The 24,418-nt window shown below is 33.8% G+C and overlaps 1 protein-coding gene across 3 annotated transcripts; it reads right to left on the minus strand.

The window, feature by feature from the left end:
* Positions 1-1,924: 1,924 nt before the first annotated feature.
* On the minus strand, positions 1,925-23,661 carry LOC125657215 (uncharacterized). Of its 3 annotated transcripts, XM_048887891.2 has the most exons (6): positions 23,512-23,652; positions 18,894-19,002; positions 17,075-17,193; positions 10,750-11,015; positions 10,049-10,146; positions 1,925-7,495 (listed from the first exon to the last, which is right to left on the minus strand). In XM_048887891.2, the coding sequence occupies exons 4-6, from the start codon at positions 10,975-10,977 to the stop codon at positions 6,634-6,636; spliced, it is 1,188 nt and encodes a 395-aa protein (XP_048743848.1). In that variant the 5' UTR covers positions 10,978-11,015; positions 17,075-17,193; positions 18,894-19,002; positions 23,512-23,652; the 3' UTR covers positions 1,925-6,633. The 3 variants fall into 3 exon arrangements, with proteins under 3 accessions (XP_048743848.1, XP_048743846.1, XP_048743847.1); XM_048887889.2 differs by lacking the exon at positions 17,075-17,193 and having other exon boundaries at positions 23,512-23,661; XM_048887890.2 differs by lacking the exons at positions 17,075-17,193; positions 18,894-19,002; positions 23,512-23,652 and adding an exon at positions 11,711-12,344.
* Positions 23,662-24,418: the final 757 nt, after the last annotated feature.

Here is a 24,418-nt window from a genome sequence, read left to right on the forward strand (position 1 = left end):
AGGCCAGTGTTATGACATGGCTGCTTCTATGGCTGGTTCAAAGACAGGTGTTGCAACACAAATTCATGCACTTGAACCCAGAGCCCTTTACATACACTGTTATGGTCATGCTCTTAACCTAGCTTGCAGTGATTCTATTAAGGGATGTAAGTTGCTTAGATACATCCTGGACATTGCAAAGGATATAACAAAGTTGATTAAAGAATCTCCAAGAAGGGAGATGATTTTCAATACATTAAAAAATGCCCAAAATCTAGAGAAAACGTCAACGGGAATAAGGGTTTTGTGTCCCACAAGATGGACAATAAAAGCCGACACATTTTTGAGCATTTTGTCAAACTATGAAATTCTAAGAAATGTTTGGGATGAAAGCCTCCAATAAGTGCGTGAGGTAGAAATGAGAAACAGAATTAGGGGAGTGGCTGCTTATAAATATGTGCAGGTTTGATTTCTTCTTTGGGTGTTTACTTAGTGAAAAACTTTACGTTATAGTGATAATTTGGCAAGGGCTCTGCAGGCTCCAAATCTCTCGGCGAGTGGTCAAAAAATGGCATCAACGACAATGAGTGTTTTGCAAAGTCTCCGAGATGAGACAATCTTCACTCAGACTGGCGATTTTCGGAAAGTTTACCGAGTACTAAATACCTTATGACTCAGAAATGATTGATAACAAAATGATAAAGATAAAAAAAAAAAAAAAGATAAAAAAAAAAACCAAAAAAAAAAAAAAACCCTTAACACCCTCCCTCCAAAAAAAAAAAACCCCCAAACAAAACTTAAAATCAAAGTTGAGGGGTTTTCTGGGAAACTAATTAGATTCTATGTACATAATTAGATTTATGTACATGACGTACACCTCAATGCTTGCACATATTTATGCAGTTATCTTTTTACTAATGGTTTTGTCGATATCACTTTTTTGTCGTAAATTACTTTGGTGTGGTATAAGTATCACCAGTGCGTAATAAATGTATCAGAGTTTCCTTGTGTCGAAACGGAATTTGTCACTACGTTTTCTGGCAGATTCATGAACTTTTGCGTTTTTACTTCGATTTCTGGGAATTGTATTTTAATGTATTCGTGTACTTTAGATCCAGTTGCATGGATCCAGGTTAAAATAGGTCCTCAACACCCCTTGCTTGTCGTAAGAGGCGATTAAATGGGGCGGTCCTTCGGCCGAGACAGCAAAAATCGAGGCACCGTGTCACAGCCGTTGTAGCACTATAAAGACACCCCCTCCCCCTTGCTAAATGGCCGTAAGCGTCGAGCATAGGTCTAATCACCGGCAATGGTGTGACGTTTCCATATGAGTGAAATATTCTCAAGAGGGACGTTAAACAATATTCATCCTACAAACCTACAACAGCAAATGCCAATTAAACTCTTAGGAATAAGATCAAAGTTTACGAACACTGTAATTTTCTTATTTTTCATCTCTTGGTAGATTTTCTTAATTAATACATGTATGTAAAGTACAGCCATGGTTTATAAAACTTGAATATATACTTCTAACCTTGGAATCGGTCTTTGATTATCAGACAGAAATTTTCTTCTTCGGCTTAGTCGCAATTAATTAGTCAGCATTAATCAGTTTTACGCACGAACTGTTGTCATTACTTTTTCCAAGATCTTTTCGCTTACAGGTGTTACAATGTTGAAAATCGTATGGCGTGTATGGGGTGGGGAGTCATCATACCTCACAACTCTCAGCACTCCGAAGTTTATACATGTACAATGGCTAAAAACAATAGAGGTACAGGTCGACATGATACAACCTAGACTCAAGCGAGTTAAAAAAAGTTAATGTTTTCTCAAAGAACGGGAATCACAGATTTCACTAAACATTAAGGGAATATAGCATGACATTACAAATATATATCCCAAAAAATGCAAGATTTTAAATTAAAGATACGAAACAAAGTCAAAAATTTAAGCCATGTTTATTCATACAAATATATGTTTCATAACGAGATAACAAAGGTATTAATATTGCAATGATTGTGCAAAACACTGGTTGAAAATGATTTTTCAGGTGCCAACAAACAACATATGAGTACACACAAAAGACCAGACATCAGAACATAGTTTTATACATGTAAGTTAAACCTTTGTATGTCCAGTCACACTAATACATGCATACACCTCAAAACATACATTACAGAATCTGTAAATACAATAGATGGATAGTTTGCCAAAAATGGATTTGTTCAATTAAAAAAAAAAACCTGCTATCAAACATGTAGACGTTTGATTTAAGAAGTTATTTTTGCTATTAAATATGTAGGGGTTTGATTATTAAGAAGTTATTTTTGCTAATATGTAGGGGTTTGATTTAAGAAGTTATTTTTGCTATTAAATATGTAGGGGTTTGATTTAAGAAGTTGTTTTTGCTATTAAATATGTAGGGGTTTGATTTAAGAAGTTATTTTTGCTATTAAATATGTAGGGGTTTGATTTAAGAAATTATTTTTGCTATTAAATATGTAGGGGTTTGATTTAAGAAGTTATTTTTGCTATTAAATATGTAGGGGTTTGATTTAAGAAGTTATTTTTGCTAATAAACATGTAGGGGTTTGATTTAAGAAGTTATTTTTGCTATTAAACATGTAGGGGTTTGAATTAAGAAGTTATTTTTAGTCGAAGCTCTTATCGCGATTGATGGACAAACAATTAAAGCTATCAATATCATGTGCACTTATCCTATACTATAGATAAGTTCTTAACACTCTTTCTGTCAGAATTACATGTAATATAGTTCCTGAAAAAAAGGGACTAAAGTGGTGTTGCTTTTACTGGCCTTAGAATAAACAGGTGCGGTAAAACTTGACATTTTGTTTGCATTGAAGAAAACAAAGTACTTTCAAAATTTATATAATTATAAAAATGTGGGACATCTATAATAGATTTACAATACACGTCCATACAATGAAACGGACACCAAGCACCACACCGATAAATCTATCAATCCTCAACTTTTGAAGGACACATACATTCATAATGTTAAAATCTACATGGATCTAAAACAACAGATGAATCACATTAAATAATACAAATTTTAATTAAAATTCTCAGTGATGAATCCACAGACTTAAAGTTTAATGCTTTTTCTGCGAATCAAAATGTATTATTTTAAAATTGCATATTTAGTCTCTCAGCAAGCTTTCGAGAGAACCCATTCTTAAACAAATTCATTTGAACAGGAACTAACTGCAGTAAAAAATACCAGTGTGGATATATGCAAGTACTGCTGAAGTTTGATTTAAGGGTGTGATATTGCCTCTATATTTCCTTATGCAGGGTATATCAATTGTGTTTTCTATTGATTCTAGATGGTTTATTATTTTTTAAAGTGTTTTCATTTTATATACGACCTACATAACAATGAATAATGTTTAAAAAACACCATCCCTAACTCATTTGTCGCAGAAATACGCATTTTGTGCAATTGCCAAATATGTTCAGCTCCAATGCTTTCATACATGTGGAAAATAGATTCTCCTATATATCACACAAATTCTTTTTTAAAAAAATGTTGAGCAAAAAATTTAAAAACCACCTCTGTTAAACAGGTGAAAAATGTTAGTCACTCAACTACAAATATTTCCACGTGGAAGTTACTTCAATGAACCCCTATAGAATTATATTATAGACTTACTTTAATGAATACCTATAGAATCATATATGTATAGACATTTTAAATACACACCTTTCAGAGGAGGAGATAATATCCTAAAGCGGCCGGGAATTTCTTTTGACATGTTAATTTTTTTGTCAATCCAGAAGATGTCATGAAAATAGACGTTCTGTATGCAGTGTTAAATACCATTGTACAAATATATATATATATATATATATATATATATATATATATGCATACCACTGGTATTGCTGGGTAATGTATTAATGTACTGTAAATTCATTGAATGTCAAATTGGATAAGTTTTTATTGTTTTAATGGTATGTGCATATGTTTAAAAAGAAAAGAAGAAGTGATTTTACACTAAACATCTGCTAAACACATATTTTAAAAAAAAAAACAACCAAAAAAACTAATTGTTTTTTCGAAGATCTCGGATTTTGTTCCATAACAATCTGCAATACAATACTGTCTCCTTTGTATAATATGAAGCTTCAGATACTATCATTTTTTAAATATCTTTCCCACAAGTCATACTTTATCTTGACATTTCATCTTGGATGAAACTCATACACTGTATGTATCTCAGTAACACAACGATTATAAATATGGTTAATGACAAAAAATGTCCTATTGTCACAACATTCCTAACTATGTTGTATATGAATGTCAATACTGGATAAACAATGAAAACTACAAAAACACTCGAGATAATTAACATTTTCATCAGAAAATTGTCAATCCATGGGCATGAGTATCTCAAACACAGGTATGACACTGAATATTAATGTATTTTTAAAATACACATTTTAACATTGTATGATAAATAGTATACTCCATTTCTTTTAAAGAAACTTTTATGTTGCAAATGTAATACACCTCCTTACAAAATGAAAATATGCAGGTGTTATTCCTCTGAATTAAAGATGTATGTCTTTCATCAATTTTGGTAAATTTTAAAACACATCTGCACATGAAAAATATGAATTCTGTATATATCAAAGTTATAAAACGTTAATTTAAAACATCAGTTCTGAAAACCATGGTAACCTATGACCATTGCTTAAATGATTGGTGTTGCATCCCAGTAAAAGTATATAATTTTGAAACACCATCTTCTTTTAAAATCAGCAAGATAAACACATGATGTATTGATCAATATAGCTAAATTTCAATTGGCACAACTCAAAATTACTTTAAAAGTAATTGTAACTCCACACATTATGAAATTTTATATATTTAATTCTAAAAAATGTTAAAAAGAAACAAGGGTATCTCTGATCACCCTGCAGATCAGTTGATTCACTAAATTGAATCATAAAGCTTGTCATTAATTTTTATACAAACTTCTATTTATATATTATGATTTTATAAATTACATTTCAGTTACAGTACCATAATTCCACTGATACATCTATATATTTCTCAGCCATACAACAGTTAACAATTTTATCACAACCTTAAACATGTTAAAGTATGCAGTTTAATAGACAACAAAATATCTTCTATTTCCACTTGGAATGTAATCAACTACATGTATACCAGTGTAAATTGCATAACTCCTTTGTCTTTGAGAAAATATGAGAAGAAAAAAAACCCAGAAAATTTTCTGAAAGAAAACCCCCATAAATCATGTAAATCTCAAGTACATGTAGTCTCTCTCTCTCTCTCTCTCTCTCTCTCTCTCTCTCTCTCTACACCTTCTCTCCCCCTCCCTCTCTCTCTCTCCAATGAAAGCTGTTTAGTAAGGACATCTTCACAATGTCCTAGGAGATAATTACATGATACAGTAAATACTAAACATGTACTTTTTTAGGTAGTTTATATCATGTTATTATGGTTATATTGATAACTGAATTATAGATCATAAAAGGTTTATCCAATATCCTCTTTCAACCCTGAAAAAAAAGTTTTTGAGAGAGATTATACAAAATGTATATATCCCCACACCACTCTTCTTCACAAATCTTAACATTTCACATTCTGTGGGGTCACGTTTATGGGGACTTAATTAACAGTTAAGTACATAATTTTTTTGTCCTTATAGTGCACATATGTCCTCAAAACTTCCTTCAAATGGTTAAAATTGCCCTCACTTTATCAAGTTTATCAGCACTCTCTCTTTCTCTCTCTCCCTTTCTCTCTCTCTATAAATAACACTAATGTGCTTTACTACTTTTCAGCTACATTTTGAGGAGATCAAGGACATGTACATAAACTTCAGGATACATATGAATGTGTTGTATAAACACAAAAAGAGAGTGTGCATGTGTAGCATAAACACATAAAAGACCAGCATGTGTACAAATAACCCAGCATCTAAATAACCAAAACAAAGAGCAGGCATGGTACAGTATGGTAACAGGGAAAGGTACTGGAATAAATTTGAGCATGGTTCTGAATACGAGATAAAAATCTGTCATTTATGAGCAAATTGTTAAGAAAGTACACTATGCAAAAAAAATCATACAAGTCATAGATGGTTATATATTATAAATATGTTAAATGCTTTTATGAACTGGAAAGTTGGGTTATGAGTGAATATATATACATGATTTCCTGTAAACATTTGCTGCAGATACTCTGCTATAATGGTCGGCATACCATTCGAATTTCATTTCCTCCACATTAAAGGCTCCATATGACATGATCAATTAACACTGATTTTATTTCACAAATGAAACAAGGAAGAATATCCATCCTTTGTTGACAACTAGTTTGGAATATAACAAAGTTCACAATAGCTCACAACACAGAAATTCTTGGCAGGGGCAGCATTTCCACGAAAGATCTGCATTTCACACAAAATGGTTAAGTTCCAGGGTCAAAGCAGACACAAACACATCGTCACATAACAAAACTGATTTTGATGCACCGAGGAAAAATATCACGCTGACAGTTGAGCTACGTGGAACTAAACTCCATAAAACAGCCCACCATAATCCACTTTGTCACATCTAAGGAGTATTAAAATCCATCGGACATTTCGTCACAGCTTAAAACTTTGTCTCACTTATTATTCCTCTTCGGTCAACGGGAACCCGCATACCTTCACTCCTTAATTGTGATAAATTCTCCTGTTGTACAATATTCAGTCTATTCTGCACCTCCTGGGGTAGTTTCCAGGACGTAACACCTTTGTTATTTTGAAAAAATATTCGACCATAAGTGGCTGGATCTTTGCTTCTATGCACAGTCCAACCTAAAGGAAGATCTGCTTTGTCTCTAGGAATACCACAATCACAGATTTCATTCTGTCGCAGGACTTCCTTCAGTCTATCCGTAATGTCTTCATCAACATTTCTGGGACTTGAGTAATATGGATTACCATCTCTAGTATTATGGCCAATTGGGAGCATGGCTGGGGGACGAGTTTCTATAGAAGAGATGGATTGGTGATGTGCCTGTCTGCCTCCACTGGCTCCACTACCACTACTCTCAAAAACACCATTATGTAGCCCTTCTGGGCTTCCAAATGATGTCAAGCTGCTGGTACTAGGACTATGGAATCCAATGGAATTCTGGGATTGGAGGCGGGGTAAGTCTCGTGGCCTCTCTGGGAGAGCTGGCCGAACCTCAGGCCCCGGCACATCAATTGGTGACTGATAGTGGCTACCCGAACTTTCCGATCCCTCAACAGAAGAAATACCATTTCGATTTTCCGACCTCCGTTTTTCTAGTGGAAATAAGAAGCGCACATTGTTCACTTTCTGTAAATTTTTCACTTCATTTTGTCCGTAATAGGCTATCAGTTCTGGAACAGAATGGAATTTGACCTCTGGTACTAGATAATACCATTTGGAATTCCTACCACTCTCAATTTTGATATTCGTATGGCGAATGGTTTTATCAGATACTCTGCATGAAATAAGAAAAGAAAATACAATATCACATTAAGAAGTGTTCATCTCTAACCACTATACTTAATCAAAACTGAAATATTCAAGAAGAAAAGAGATGTTATCATTCAAACAAGAGACCAACAGACCTTATCCATCACCTGCATATCAGTTAAAAGTATCACTATAGCTTCAAGGACTACAAAGTCTAGAAGAATATTCCTGTTCTGCAGATCTAGAAGCTGAATTCCAACATTGACAGCAGCAGTAGCAAACAATTAAGCTGCGTAATCTTTTAAAAAACACAAATGTCCCCAAACATAGTATATGTAACATTAACACTATACATGACTATTTTGGACCCGCCCAACAGTCAGAACCATGGAGTTGTGATATTCATAATTTTGGCACACCCCTTTCTGCTTTTCCTAAATATGCATTTAGTTTTTATACAGTATCAGCAAAATGAAAGAATTAAGTCTTTCAAATGATAAAAACATTTAATCACTATGACCATTTTGGCCCCACCCTGGAACCAAAACCCCTACTCATGGGATCATTAAATTTACAATTTTAGTAAATGACTACCTGCTCCTTCTAATTATCCCTTTAGTTTCAATTTAGTATCAACATCAATAGCATTAAAGATGTCATTTAAGTACTTTACACATAAATACTATACACAAAGTTTGGTCCTGCCCTGGAGTCAGGACACCTACCCCAGGGGTTACAAAATTTACAATTTTGATGAGGCCTTCCTGCTCTAGATGACTATACTCAGTGATTTTTTAAGGCCCATTTTGGGTCCGAATTTCGGCCCTTTCCCCTCCTAAAAATTACCAATTTTCCCCCAATTTAGCTTGTATTTTTCCCAAAAATAAAATTATGAAAGGAAAATGTATTTGAAAAAAATAAACATGCCATGTGAATTATATACATAAGATTTAACAAAGATTATGGGAATGATGATTTGGATAGAATAATTGTAAATTTTAGAGGGTTAAAGGAAATTAGATGTGTAAAATAAAGATAATATAATGTATGATATGATTTTAAAACTTATTTATGATGAAATTGATTTTTCCCAATTTGACTGAAATGTCGACAATTTTTCCCAATTCGAAAGCCACAAGACCTTTGTAAAAATTGTAGAAAAATCACTGATACTAGCAATTGCATACAGTTTTTCTTAAAGGTTGAAGGGAAGAATTTTTTTTGAAAATTTGTAAATTTTTGGCAGTTTTTGCCTTGCCCCTAAGGCCATGGGGTGCAGGCATCCTAAAATTAAAAATTTATAATTCATGTTCCCCTTGTCCCACAGATGAAAACAATTGGTAGTTATCAACAAAAAGTTGAAAATATTCATTTATATTAATGGATGACGACAGATGCAGACCAATAAGCAGCAGGTCACCAAGCTGAGTCACTCAATTGTGACCGAAAAAGGTATTGGATAATATATAGCACTTTCAACATGGAGGCACCTTCAGGCCATGCTTTCAAACTTACAACAAAGGGGTCTTTTGTTGTGAATACACCAGGTTACCCGATTCTGTTTTAAATAATACTCAGGTGACTGATCCAAGCCTGTGGGCCTCTTGTTCTGTATTGTCAGCAGTACATGTATGTCTAACAGACAATGGAATGAAAGAACCTTGGCTTTCGTAGTTACCACAATGATCTCATATGTTTAATTTCACATCTATATTGACCAACTGCTGAAGATTTAGTTTGACTCCCAGAGAAACAAGAAATCTATATTCAGAACATGCAGAAATGGCTGGGACTATGTTCATTTGCATAGTTCATACTGGCAAAGTTATAACAAGGAATTGTAAAGAAGTGCATCTATTCTGTGTGGATGAGTTGGAAATGATTGTATATATGCCATGACAAATCAAATGAAAAAAACCCAACTATATACTCAAACAATAAATACTCAATGTTTCATATATACAAATACAAAACATGTAGGATAAAATACTTTAGACTGACAAGAACCCAATATTCATTAGTATTCATGTCTTTAAAAATATGTAACTGTTAGTTTAACATCAAATGATCCTAATCAGATTAATTCTAGGCTTTTGAATGGATCACAATGTATTATTAAAAAGTGGGTGGGGGTCTCCACATGTAGAAAACTTAACTTTACATTCATTTACCATATTACAGTGTGTATGTGAATACCAAATCAACAACATTCAGCAGTTACAGATGCCCTTATCAAGGCTTTCTCATCATCAGTTACGGACATTATTTTTTACAAGCAAGTACCCACATCATCAAATTTTTTTTTTATTTGTACGTTTGTTTTTCATTTAGGAGATGATATCATGACAAAGCTTCTTTGTATTAAATTCTAGTTCTTTATCTAGCAATACATCAATTAAAATGATAAAACTCAGTAGAAGAATCCTTTATAATTTCAACTGATGATTATAATTTTTACAAGAATAGTGTCCTCCACTTTGGGATGTCTATAATAATATTGCAGTTATATGGACATCACATTTACACCAATGATCATGCTTATTGAGAAATGAATGACACAATAAAAAGGAATACTTACACAGTCGATACAGAGACTGAATTCTTGTTGCTGAAACTTGGCCTTAACAAGAAATACCCTGGCGTTTTCTTGGAGTGATGACTTAGATACTGACAAACCTGTAATTCAAATTCAAATCACTCAAGTATAACAAATACGTACAAACATAAGACAACCTCAAATAGTGTAGACGTGTGGTTTGACAAAATGATGAGAATATATCCATCATGATATGGAATATAAAATATGGGAAAGCAAACCTTGTGGCTATATTAACTAGCACATTCAGGCGTATAATCACAAAATAATTGCAATATGTTTCTCATTATTTACCAAGTACATGTCAATCATCAAAATACATATCTAAAAACGACAAATTCTTTATTCATCTTGTACAATAAAATAAAACACATCCTTTTGCATTTCAAATCAAAAATGCAGACACATATATAATATCATTGGCACATGAATTGAAAATAATAAACCATTTACTTATATAATAAACTGTTTACTTAAACAGTTATGTTAAAATGCCCTAAGTTGGTAGTAATATAATGGTTAGGGTTTGTATTAAATCATCAAGCAAATTGATGTAACGTAATAATATACTGAAAAAAGAATTCTAAAAACTCACATCATTTTCAATGCTGTCAGCATTTAAAATTATGAAATTATTTTTTAATAAACCTATAAATCATAACACAGAGTACATGGTCAGTTACCTCATCTTGGTTTGTGAAATTGGAGTAAAAATAAGGCAGTTTTCTGTAATCTTGTCGGTTGTCTACGGTGTTGTGTCCCATGCCGGACCCCTGTGTGCTTATGGAAGTCTGACTTGAAAAAGAGGACTGGCTTCGCTGATGTTGCAGCAGACCGGGGGGAGGAGGCGGAGGGGAATCAGGCGGTGTGTCTCCAGTGGGGGGTGGTGGTGGGGCTCGCTGTTTTGGCATCCTTGAAGCGTTTTATCACATGATGCTGCACCATTAGCCTGGTAGTACAGTGTATTACAGAATGAAATTATTATTATACAGGAATTCATAGCAAAATAAACAAAATTGTTCAACATTGGCTTCGAATTACAAGAAGGAAAAACTCTGAGGTTCTGTTGAATTTAAGTGAATGCAGTTTTTCTAAACTGGTACATACCAAGTTTTCTGAAATGACCTATAGATATCATGTATATAGTCCAATCTCCATTACACACCAGGGTTCAAGAGAAAAGAAATTTGAGTCAGAGGCTTTTCACAAATTGTTAGTCACCTACATGTGTATTAACTACTAACAAGATACACAATATGTCCACACAGGATGGTTTACTTTAGTATATTCAGTATAGGTGCTAATTAACCTCGAATTGTCTACAGCTTTTTGAAGAAATGTAATAGTTATACAATGTAACAACAAACTTTGTTATTTGTAAACACCGTCTGCAGCACCTCTAATACATAAATGCAAGAAGAAATTGAACAGTCTATTGATCAATAACATCTATACTCATGTATATATCTTAACATTACTTATGGATTTTTTTTCTAGTTGATCCATGGAAATATTCCATGACATAGATCTAGCTGACACATTGAGAAAATACCCGGGGATTTAAGAATGTTCATGTGCAATGTTCCGTTAAAAACATCAATCTGACAACCTAACACAATTAAGTGTTAATACAGGTACACTTACTTTGCAATTGTATTTTCCATTAAAAATAACATTTTCCATGTAAAATAGAATATTGTAGAGAGTCAGTCAGAAGAACACTCTGGTTTGAACAACTTGTTGACAAAACTAATCTATTGAATGGGGGCACACAGCCCTGACACCGATCCTCTAAAAATAGCACAACCGGAAAACCCAGACGGATGCATTACAAGTGTGCGCTCAGGCAAAACATATAAAAACAATCAGAAAATGACAGATTAACTTTTACAGAGGACTCTGACGTAAAATCCAGAGTCTAAATACCTCATATAGTTATATAGCTCGTACAAGACCACCAACACAAAACCTGCATATACTTATCTATTCAAGTGATACACATATACAAAGTATATATTTGGAAATTTGTTGTACAAATGAAGCACTATAAAAAAGACTGCTCCTACTTCAAGCTATGAATAATGGCATAAATACACCATTAACAGACATCTGGATAAAATGCACAATTGTGTATAGATGTCACATATAGACATGTGTTTGATCATAAACACAAATCCACTTTACTTGATTTTAACAATTCAGACTACCATGTATTTCTTTGAGCCATTTGTCTTAAATCAATCAGTATATATACTTCCTGCAGTGCTTTAATGTATAACTCTCTCTCTCTCTCTCTCTCTCTCTCTCTCTCTGGCCCTTATGAAACCTATTCTGTGAGGATGTCCTCATAAAGTCTATAGATTGATTGATTATTGTTTAACATCCCTCTCGACAATTTTTCACTCATGGAGATCGACAGTCAAAATTGCTGGTGAATTAAGGGCTGAAGTTTCTGCCTTTGAGCATGGAGGGATCTTTATCTTGCCACACCTGCTGTGACATGGGCCTCATCTGAATTAAAGACTGCCCCATTTAGTCGCCTCTTAGAACAAGCAAGGGATACGGCATGAGGACCTACTCTAACCCGGATCCATGTCTAGAAGAGAATACACATATTTGCTATTGTAAAGGCAAAAAAGTACTATGATTATTAGCTATAGGGACACCTATAAAAGTTTATCTAAAACTCTCTTTCGAATTGTGAAAAAAATGGTTTCGAGATAGAATATCAGTGAGTACATGTCCCCACACCACTTGTCCCCCACTAATCTAATATCTTGTATCTATAAATCTTTTACATTCTGTGGGTCATGTTCATGGAGACTTACAATGTAACTGTGAGTTTTTGTCCTCTTAATGTACTTCTGTCTTCACAACTTCCGTCCTCACAACTTCCATCAAATGGTTAAAAATTGCCCTTACTATATATATACAAGTTCTCTCTCTCTCTCTCTCTCTCTCTCTCTCTCTCTCTCTCTCTCCATGCACACATACAAGATATCTTACATTATGGCCCAATCTGACTAAAGTACAGACCTATATTATTATATATATAATAATATAGGTCTGTACTTTAGTCAGATTGATTATGGCCAGCTGAACATCCAATAATGCATAAAAAACATTGATTATATTACTCAAAATTTTAAACAATGCTGTGTAAAGTTGATTTTATAATCAACTCCATATGATATAATCTGGTATGCAATTCAGGAGTGGATCATCAAAGATCTTAATGTGTCAATGAAATCTTAAAATGATTAATCATTAATGGTTATACATGATTAAATTCAGAAGCTCTGTCTAATAATACATTATGCAGCTTATCTTTATTTATGCTACAAATAAAGATCATGTGACCTACATAATTAATTCAAAACATAATATATATAATTAACACTGTGGAGAGTTGTCCATTAATTCCAGACTGTTTTGAAAGTTCTATAGACACTAATCATTTCAAAGAAGAAACTCCTTTGAGCAGACGATTTTAAATCTTGCATATATATTGACAATGTCTACTAGTGTTAATGTTCAATACACACACATACACAAACACACACATGTACACCGACTGGGTAAAATTCACTGTCAAATATTTACATTAATTTTACAATTCATGCATTACTAAATCAACCAGGAAGACATTTCCCAAACAAATTCAGACTGCCATTGGCTAAGATATATTTCTACGCATGAATCATTTCAATAACAGAGAAATCTTTTTAAAAAAATTAAACCACCTAAATTTTAAAACCAATCCCCCTGTCAAAGGCAAAACAAGCTAATTACTGTGTCTGCCATTAGGCCTATAGATGCTCAAGCTTATGACATTTCGCATTTTCTATTATAAACAAAGCCTTCATTAAGTTGGGATGATTAAATCAAACACCTCACATATCTCTTCCAAATGCAGGTATAGAATGTTCATCAACTCATTCAAATTCTAAATTCCATCAGAAATTTGATATCAATTTGAAATGAGGTTAAGAATGTATAGTCAAAGAATATTACTAGTATAGCAGGTGACCTCAAATGTTTACTCAAATCAATTAAGGGATCTGTAAAAGGTGCAACATCCAATTTTTGCTTATTCATACAGTAATGATATTTAAGGTGTTTACTTGAACATTTATAGGTTAATTGTCTGGGACTCCCATGGGTTTTGAAAAAGCATTAAAAACCAGAGGCCCATGACGTGGACCTTAACAGTCACCTTAGAAATGCACTTTTTTGTTTTATTGTGTTACCTGTGTAGACGTGTTTTATACTTTATTTAATACTTTGTAGTAGATGATAAATATATTGGTATATCCATGCATACACAATATTATTGATAATACACAATTCTTATACAGGTGAGTCAAGCTCTCTATTTGAATTCTAAACGGGAAAATAATTTATTTATTAAATTTTCAAAAGGGACTTGATCATTATTCATTATAGATGATCATGCAGACAGTTTGCCTGTTTGATGTCCAGTGAGTAGTCTAAAGATTTTCTAAAATATACTGCATTTGAAACATATGATCGACTCACAGGCACTCAACATTTTAAACATTTATATGATAAAAAAATGTCTTCCTATAAACAAAATATTCACAAGATATATCAATCATGCTGTCATTTTAGTTTTCTTTTTTAATTACCAGCTGCAGGATTGTTGCTTGCAATTTTCGGAGGAAAGTTTGATATGATATGAAAATTATAATTAATTAAGACTCCTACCATTTAGAAGCAACACTGTCAAGGTCTTACCTCTCACATCGTCATGGTGAACTAGAAATAAAGTCCATTTATTGGCTGTAATCATGTAACTGTCAAACATTGTCTACCGCTTCTCATAATTCTTCAGAAAATTTTGCTTAAAGTTAAGGTAAAAACAATGCATTTTGAGGGTGGAACCCTCCTTTGAAAGCAAAAATTAACCAACCCCCTTTCAAAAATCCCTGGATCCACCCCTGTGGTACCATGCCGCTAAATTCTCCATAGCTGAATTTCAACCCAAATGCGTCTGCACTAGGGTGCAAAGGGACATGGGACACAAGATTTAAACATTTTTAGTTCCTTTTTTAGTTCCTCTACCCAAAAAGACATTCTATAGCATTTAGGGTGGAAGTTTGACCTTTAAGTTTTTGGAAAAAAGGAGCAAAAATAAAACATTCAATATAAACAAACAGTTAATGGATAGGAATTTAAGGTCACCTGATTGAAGCAGAATAGTTACAGAGAGGGCAGATATTTTGAATTGTTTAAAGATTAAAGTAATCCTATCATCACTATATGTCACAATCATGAGTAAATGCAGAACCTTCTGTTTTCAAAATTGTGATATTTCAACAAATTCTATTTTTACATGGTGATATTCAAAATATCTGATATCACTTCCTTCCTGGGCGCTGAGGACTTAATCAGCTTTGACCAAGTCTAAGGTGTCCTGGTATTGATTATTCTGTCGTTGAAAGAACACAGTTTTTTATTCTTCTTGTCGAAAGAACACTTAGGAAATTTGAAATGAATAGGATGATTAATGCACATTAACACACACACAACCCCACCCTCTACTTCTTGAAAGTGGAAAAAATTTATTAAAGTAAAAATATAATTAAGTGTGACAATATTGATTTTTTAAAAAATATTATGTTGTGTTATATATAGTTATTCTAACACCATTTATGGAACATATCTTTTATCCATGTGTTCATACCTGCACACTGTAACAGTAATATTTCCGATAAGTTTTTGATATAAGCTTGTGCAAAAATAAAGACTTCACATTTTGAGTCCATGTACCCTGCCAAGGAATCCATATAACTATACATGTTATAATATACATGTATTTACATACCAGTACAAAATACATGCTGGTATATAAATTTGTGTTTAGACAGTCACCCAGACAAGTTTCTAAAAGTACAATTGCGAAATGCATACGTACGAAACTATATTAACTTTGCCAAATTTATGTTCACACATACTAAAGAGACTTAGTTGACCTAATAAACACAAGTGATGTCAATACAAAATTATATCCAAAACAGCCGGTGTATATTATATATATATAGAACAAAAGCTGTGTGGACTTTGATTCCATTTTCATTCATTCTAGCACAATTGCAAACTGGGTTGGAGCAGACAATCATTATAATCCTATCAAGATATACACAACCCTAGCTGTCAAACAGATTACAATCTCACCTCCACCATGTGTCCCAGTTATATCAGTGACATCTGGTGTCATATATATGTATCAATATGATGTACATGTCCTGATATTCTAAATAAGTTTTAATTAATCACCATTAGGTTCTATCTGTGTATTTAGTAATTGTGAATACATGTATATATATATATATATATATCTAGAGGTTCAACTGTAGTACAGCACCTGCCAGGATTCCCTAGATCTCTTCTTTAAATGCTTACAATCAACCAGTACATAAACTTCCTCTGAAAATTGATACTAGCTTTGGATCTCATAATTTATAAAAGGCATTTCGTGAGGACTGACTGCAAAACAACTTATTGATGGGAAAACATGTTATTGAATACAAATTCTTTGGTTAATGAAATGTTTATAGGACTTTTTCTTTAAAAGAGTCTCCTTTTGATAATACAGAACTTGAATAAACATGTTTTGAAAACCAGAAATTCTGACATCAATGCAGTCACTGTCCAATGGAGTACTATTTATGGTACAGTAACAATACTATAGACATGATAGAGTAAGTACAAACTTCCTGTTTACATGATAGCACTCAATCAATCTATCTGCTCAGTCCATCCATGATAATGAATTATTAGAGTTCAAGGATAAATACACCTTTAGCAGAAATACTCTATCTAGAGACCTTGTGTACATACATGCTACATATATACAAAGTTTTCACCAGAGATTTAACATCAGCACAATATTATTTTATTAACAAAGGATGACAGATTTCTAAAATGGAACTGGCTTTAACATTTCAGTACACACTGATTTTGACTACGGATTACTCTGTTTACCTGATCAAGATTTAGGGCTCATGACGGGTATGACCGGTCGACAGGTGATGTTTACTCCTCCTATAGGCACCTTATCCCACCCTTGGTATGTCCAGGGGTCCGTGTTTGCCCAACTATTCCTTATAGGAGTTATGGGATTGATCATTGTTTGAACTCTTCACCTTTTCATATATATATACCTTTTCATATATACATGTACATGTACTTATGCATTAATTATCCTAGATTTGAATACAATAATTAAAATGAGGACTTCAATGAATTTAATACCAAATCATGTGGAACATCCCTAACTTTCTGTCTTCCAATAATTTCCATTCACTTCAGTAAACTTCGTGAAATCTCAATGTTCTTTGTTTAACATATACACATGATTTTACATCATTCAGAAAAGGACATGCACCTATACAATTATTGAACTGTTTGAAAATCCAAGTAGATCCCATAAACATTGACAAACAGACACGCAAGATATGAACTGTCTAATTAATCATTGAACTTTTTACATATTCCATAGATCTATTTCCCACACACAAATACTTAGACACTGAACTTTTACAATATTCCAATTATTTCTCACATACAGAATGATAATGAATATTCCGATTTATTTCCTACGTACAGATGTACAATTAATCATTTAACATTAATTCTTTTTTTAAATATTCCATCTAATTCCACCACAGACAAATAATACTATCTAGTTTCCACTTTTCTCTCACATTATCACTGACAGTAATAAATTAACCAATGGGGAACAACCCAACGAATCTACGATTACCTAACATTCTGTATATATCCTAACAATACAATGCACATCTAGTCCTTTACCAGCCTACAGCGGAGTACAGCCTACAGCCATAGCTGAATATTCTTTATAAAGCTGAAGGTGCCTGGGAAAGTCAACACTCACATGGACACCGGCCCATTGTTTTTCTCTTTACCCCTTTCCTTCCCTTTCACCATATTGTAAATTTTCTCTCGCCTTTCCCCTTCCTTTTCACACCCAGTTTGTTTTTAGTCCATCATGAAAAAAATCTTTCCTGGTGAAAATCCGTAATATTTTAGATTCTAAACATAAATAGGTACATAAACTGTACTTTTATATTCATGACAAAGTTACAAGGATATCTTCCCAAAACCTAGTAAAAGGACACAAAACTCCTGCCATTAAATATGGCTGGGGAAAGGATATATATAATACAGTATAATATTATGCATTCCATGATCTGAAAATATGTAAAGGGTTTCTTTGATATTTGTGTTTATCATTCGACACGAATGGTGGATAACCAGTGTTGTACACATCTAGAATGTCTGGTTTGATTTTAAAATTGCTAAAGCTCTAGTGTACAGAAGGTCCCCACTTTAAGCCAGTGTTCTGTAAAAGATTTGTTCATGATGAAACACTCTGTAAATAAGTGTTATTGCTCCTATACATCTAACTGTGTCAGTCAGAGTTCTTGGATCAATCCAAAATACTGATCCAAGATAACTTTTGTAAATACATCTCGTATATTTTGTAAATATACTAAGGGGGGGGGGGGGGGTGGGGGGTGGGGAATTCCCCCCACCCCCACCCATATCATCGTACACTTTGCCCTCCTTTCAGTTTTCTCCTCTCATTCCTAACACCCCCTCAACACACACTTCTTCCTTTATCTGCCCCCTTAGTACATATTACATATATCAATAATTAATAAGTTCATTATAAAATGTATATAATATACATCTCTGTCTCTTTTCTGGATCACTAAGCCTCCTGGTGTTATCTATGATGTACATGACAAACTGCACACACGCATGTTTAACAAATTACCTGATCAAACACTGCAGTTCTATCTGTACAGAAATCTCAATCACAGTGCTCTCTTTCCATTATATTCACAGCAAGATGCCACATCTTCTCCTCAAGGTGTCGGATCAATCTGAAATGAGAGCATCCTTGCTATGATATTGTAACTTTTTGTCAATGTTATAACAAACACAGCAAGCAACTCAGAGGGTCACTTGCATAGCAAAGATTAGACCACAGAAAAATTTAGTCTACACTTGCATCTAATAAATTTACAACATCATTTTGATTGCGCAAACATCTCCATATGAGTGAAAAATTCTCGAGAGACGTCAAGCAAGATACAATCAATCAATCGATTGCGCAAAGTCACATTTCGTTGATATTCCTGGGTGAATTACAGTACCCGCAACGTTATTCTTGACATGATAAACGATAGAACATGATACACGCACGATAGGATAGGATACACGCACGATAGGATAGGATACACACACGATACGATAGGATACACGATAAACCTGATAAATGATCTTCACGATAGACCTGATAAATGCAAAACATGATAAACGATCTTCACGATAAACGGAAAACTTGATAGAAATGTTGTAAATTTAGAAGCAATTTATAGATAGAACAAAATTTTGATACCGACAACAGAATTACATTATGTTGATAATAATACTGAAGGATTTCAATATTTATTACATACCTAAAACGTATAATTTCTTCAATACACGGTCGTACTTAAAAAATTTTTTTACACCATCACAGCTAAAATCAGAAAACTAAACTACATACGGTATTTAATTCATTATTTGATATCTATATGAATTTTCTCAGCCAATGATTCTAAAATTGTACTTTCACCTAATGTTTAATATATAAATTACACAGGGAATTAACTAAATGTAATATAATGTAGTGATATCATATGCTTCAGTAGCTCTCTTATTCTAATGTCTATTATCTTGAATGTGAAATAAAACCAAGTAATATTTTGTGTTGTAGCGAGGAGGGGTTATTTTGCATCAAGCTTTAAGTTCACCGGTCATTCCACAATTACAATTATTTTCATCATGACCGCTTTAAAAAAGACCCACTGCATTATACCAACTCTTCATACGTTAGATATTTCTACACTATAAATGATAATTGATATTCATAAGTAATTGGAACATATGTATTTGAAATGATATCTTATTAACAAAAAATTAATAAAATATGACCAAAAAAAAATAAAATAAATAAACAAAACACGGCTTTTTTAAATTCACAATTTTGAAACACTTAAAAACTTTTGTGTTTATAATAATAATAATAAAAGTACACTTATATAGCGCCTTATCTAAAAATACTCTAAAGCGCTGTACAACATACTAAAATTTACAATTGATAATTAAAAGAAAAACCATAGAATACACAACGAATAATCCTTACACATATAAGCATGAATGCAACATTATGTCATAATGGATAAAAAGTACAAATCAAGACAATTTAAAGTATAAAATATGATGCAAGCATACAACGTCCTAAATATATGAAAAACAAACAAGTAAAACCACTCAAAGGAATCTAAAACACAAATGTGCCCAAAATTCATTAAATTCAACAGTACATAGCTATTTAAAGGTTATAGGATTGACAGAAAAGATGAGTTTTTAACAGACATTTAAAACATTCAAGATTTTTGGCGTTTCTGAGCTGGCTAGGCAGATTGTTCCAGAGTGTGGATGCAGCCTTGTCGAATCTGCGTTCACCGTAGGTCTTAGTTCTGACTGATGGTACAGTTAATAGATTTGCGGTTTCTGAACGCAGGGCTCTTGTCGGGTTGTATGGAATAATGAGTTCCGTTAGATATCCTGGAGCCAGGTTGTGGAGACTTTTAAACACATAAAGGAGAATTTTGTACTGGATACGATAATCAACGGGAAGCCAATGAAGATTGATCAGAACAGGTGTGATATGATCGTGTTTTCTAGTCCGTGTAATTATCCTTGCAGCGGTGTTTTGAATTCGCTGGAGTTTGTGAATTGTTTGTTGATTCCATACAATAAAGCGTTACCATAGTCCAGCCTCGATGTAACGAGAGAATTCACTAGAATTTTACAAGCATCATCAGTTATAAACGGTCGAATGCTGCCTATCCGACGTAGATGCATGTAACATGATCTTGCAACGGAACTGCATTGTTTTTCCATTGTAAGAGATTTGTCGAGATACATTCCGAGATTTTTCACACTTTCAGTATCACAAATGATGTTTCCATCGAAAGTTATGTTGAAATTATTGTTATCGTATTTGCTTCGTTTTGGGACAAACACCATTAATTCTGTTTTGTCTTGATTTAGTTTTAGCAGGTTAGTACACATCCATTTACGGATATCTGAGAGACACTGTGTTAACCTATTCGAAACATCATCCCAGTTTTGACGCGGTTCGACTACAATATAGATCTGGCTGTCATCAGCATAGCAGTGATAGTCCATGTCATGAAGATCACATATTTGTCCTATCGGTTTGCTGAACAAACAATAGAGCCGAGGCCCTAACACAGAACCTTGCGGAACTCCAATCGTAATTTCCTGGGATTCAGACAGTTCGGAACCGACGGCTACACGCCGACATCTGTCACTCAGATATGATTGTATCCAAGATAAAGCAGAGCTAGTTATTCCATAACTAAATTTGTGACGTTGAAAAAGTATCTGATGATCGATCACATCGAAGGCAGCTGATAGATCTAACATTACAAGAATGCAACAACAGTTATTGTCAAGTGCCTTCACCACGTCATGATGGACTTTCAACATAGCCGTTTAGTATGTAAAAAAAAAATATTAAATAATCATCAAAACCGGCATTATAATTTCCAGTATCTACCCGTACGACTATTGGTACATGTACAAGTACAAGTAAAAAAAAAAAACAACGATGACAGCCAATTCGTGCCCAGTTGGGCAGACTTTAGAGAGATGCAACACCATTGCACTCTTTTCAAACTTAATCTTCTAAATGTGTGAAATACAATGTCCCCGAGAATGTTTGCTGTCAAAACACGGGTGATACACAGACGCGCACAAGTTCAGTAGTGGGTATATAAATAGTACACAGGTGGAAAAAAATCGGAAGAAAAAGAGCCTTTATTAAAATATAATAAACAATGTAATTTACTGATTCTTCCTTTTAAAACGGAACTTCATATTTCTCTGTTAGTGTTGATTACAAATAATGGTTTCTAGACAAACAAATGTTTATGAACTTCAGATGAAGGAGCTTTCAGATCTACTGTCCCTGGTTTGCTCGGCAAACCACTGCCTACTTTTCATACTACTTAGAATGAAATTGTGATAAATTTTCACCCTCTCTGGACCGACAAATAGCTCTTCTTCTGCCTTAAAATCGACAGCTTTGTGTTCTCTTTCAAATATACTGTCTTTTCTCGATTCCTAAAAATAGCTTCTTTAACAAAACGAATAAAGCTTTCGAAAAGTATCGTACTTTTTCATTAGATTTAATACACAATTCCAATAGTTTCCGAAGCTACACGAAAAACGATTTTCACAATAAACGGAAAACCGGATACACGCAAAACATGATACACGATAGACCTGATAAACGCAAAACACGATAGAAAACGGAAAACCTGATAAACGCAAAACACGATAGGATAGGATACACGCACGATAGGAATGTCAAGAATAACGTTGCGGGTACTGTACCTCAGTTCTCTCTTCGTTTCATTATTTCCAGCACAATGAAATGCACCTTATCATTACTGAAAATGAGTAGGTCTAATGTATATAATGAAATGTAATATCAACCATAGCCAAGGTAAGGCAATGTGACATCACAGTCATTGTTTTGATGTCATAATTACATATAATTAATTATGATGTAGTGGCAAACCTTATATTGAGGTGACTGTTTTATGCAACAGAAAATACAAACCTCTGGTTTTTCTGAATGAAAAAAAATAGCAACCAGTCACACCGAGTTTCCAGTTTCATCTTGGTATACTCTGTGATGTGAAACATAGTGACACCCCCACCCCCAACACACGGAGTTTAGAATATCAATCATTACACTTAACAGGACAGAGAAATTGTAGTTACTATCTTATCCATATATATGTCAAACTATGAATATATCTAACTGTAAGCTTGATTAATTATTCAAGGCTTTTAAATGCATACCCTTACAAAAAAAGGGGGGGGGGCATACCCTTACAAAAAAAAGGGGGGGGGGCGTGACGCATGAAGTCAGATCTCATTAGCTTTGGGGGATTTTGCCCCCTCCCCCTTTCCACCACCATAAATATCATAAACAGATAAAAGCGAAATGTTGAAATATTAGACCTTCATGGGAATAATTTCCTTGGGGGAACAAACTTTTGGCCAAAGAGTGCAGTGGCGAGTGAACCCCACGTTATACCTATGAAAAAAGTCTGCTAAATCATTACAAACTTTCAAACAGCAATAAAAAATGCGCTAATTAGATGCATGACCAAAAAGGTGACCAGAGGAAATTCCAGCTAATATCATCTCTCGACACTGCTTTAATGCAAAAAAAATAACCAGTTCACAATTATATATATCTAATACTTATATTGTTATAAATGATCACCAATAATATGTACCTTGTGTTGAGTAAAATATAATAACATCAAAGTAACTGAAGTGAAAGTAATCGCCTCCATTCAGGAAGTTGTTCCACTTAGATTGTCACTATCAACCAGACGACGGAACGTAGCGCCATCTGGTCGAGTGTAAGTCTGGTCTCCGCCCCCGCCAGTTATTGATCAATCGTAGAGCAGGGGATCATGGGACAAGAAATACGGCGGTACGTTTTAGTCATTTAGTCATAACGCTTTCTGAATGTTGTACAGGCAGTGGATTATAATTATGTTTTCATCTTGCAACATGACTTTGGATTTGATCCGCCTTTTAATATTTAACGCGGGAAATACATTTATGAAGCTGAAACAGCTGAATTGGAAGTTACAGCGTCCAAAGGAAGATAATCGCATGTAGATACGTGTAAAAAGTTACCTCTGTACAGTGGCGTAGCTTCCATTGAGGCAACCGAGGCAGCTGCCTCGGTAAAACAAAAACAACAACACCTTTTACGTTGTTAAAATGTCGATAGCTTCTTGGGGGCTGCGCCCCACAGACCCCCTGCCTCGGTAATATTCGAACCCAAGCTACGCCTATGCTGTACAGTATATAATTAGTTTTATAATTGTAACGAATTATGTTTATTTATAATCTTGTGTAAGTTGTTAACCAATCTTATTAGTATGGTTGATCTTATTGCTGTCTGCCTAGAAATTAAAATAAAAGGTGTATAAATTTGTAATTTAATTAAAATTTTACCATATCACAATGCAAAACACACACATTTATTTGGAAATTACAGGAATAAAACCCTATTAAATACTGGGGGATAGGTCATATAGCTGAACCGAAGGCTAATGAGGGCGTTGCTGATAACATTTAGTTCGGCGTCCGTCTGTCGAGACCTGTCCGTAAATTTTTAAAAACATT

This window comes from Ostrea edulis, chromosome 7 (assembly GCF_947568905.1).
Source record: "Ostrea edulis chromosome 7, xbOstEdul1.1, whole genome shotgun sequence".
Taxonomy (NCBI): domain Eukaryota; kingdom Metazoa; phylum Mollusca; class Bivalvia; order Ostreida; family Ostreidae; genus Ostrea; species Ostrea edulis.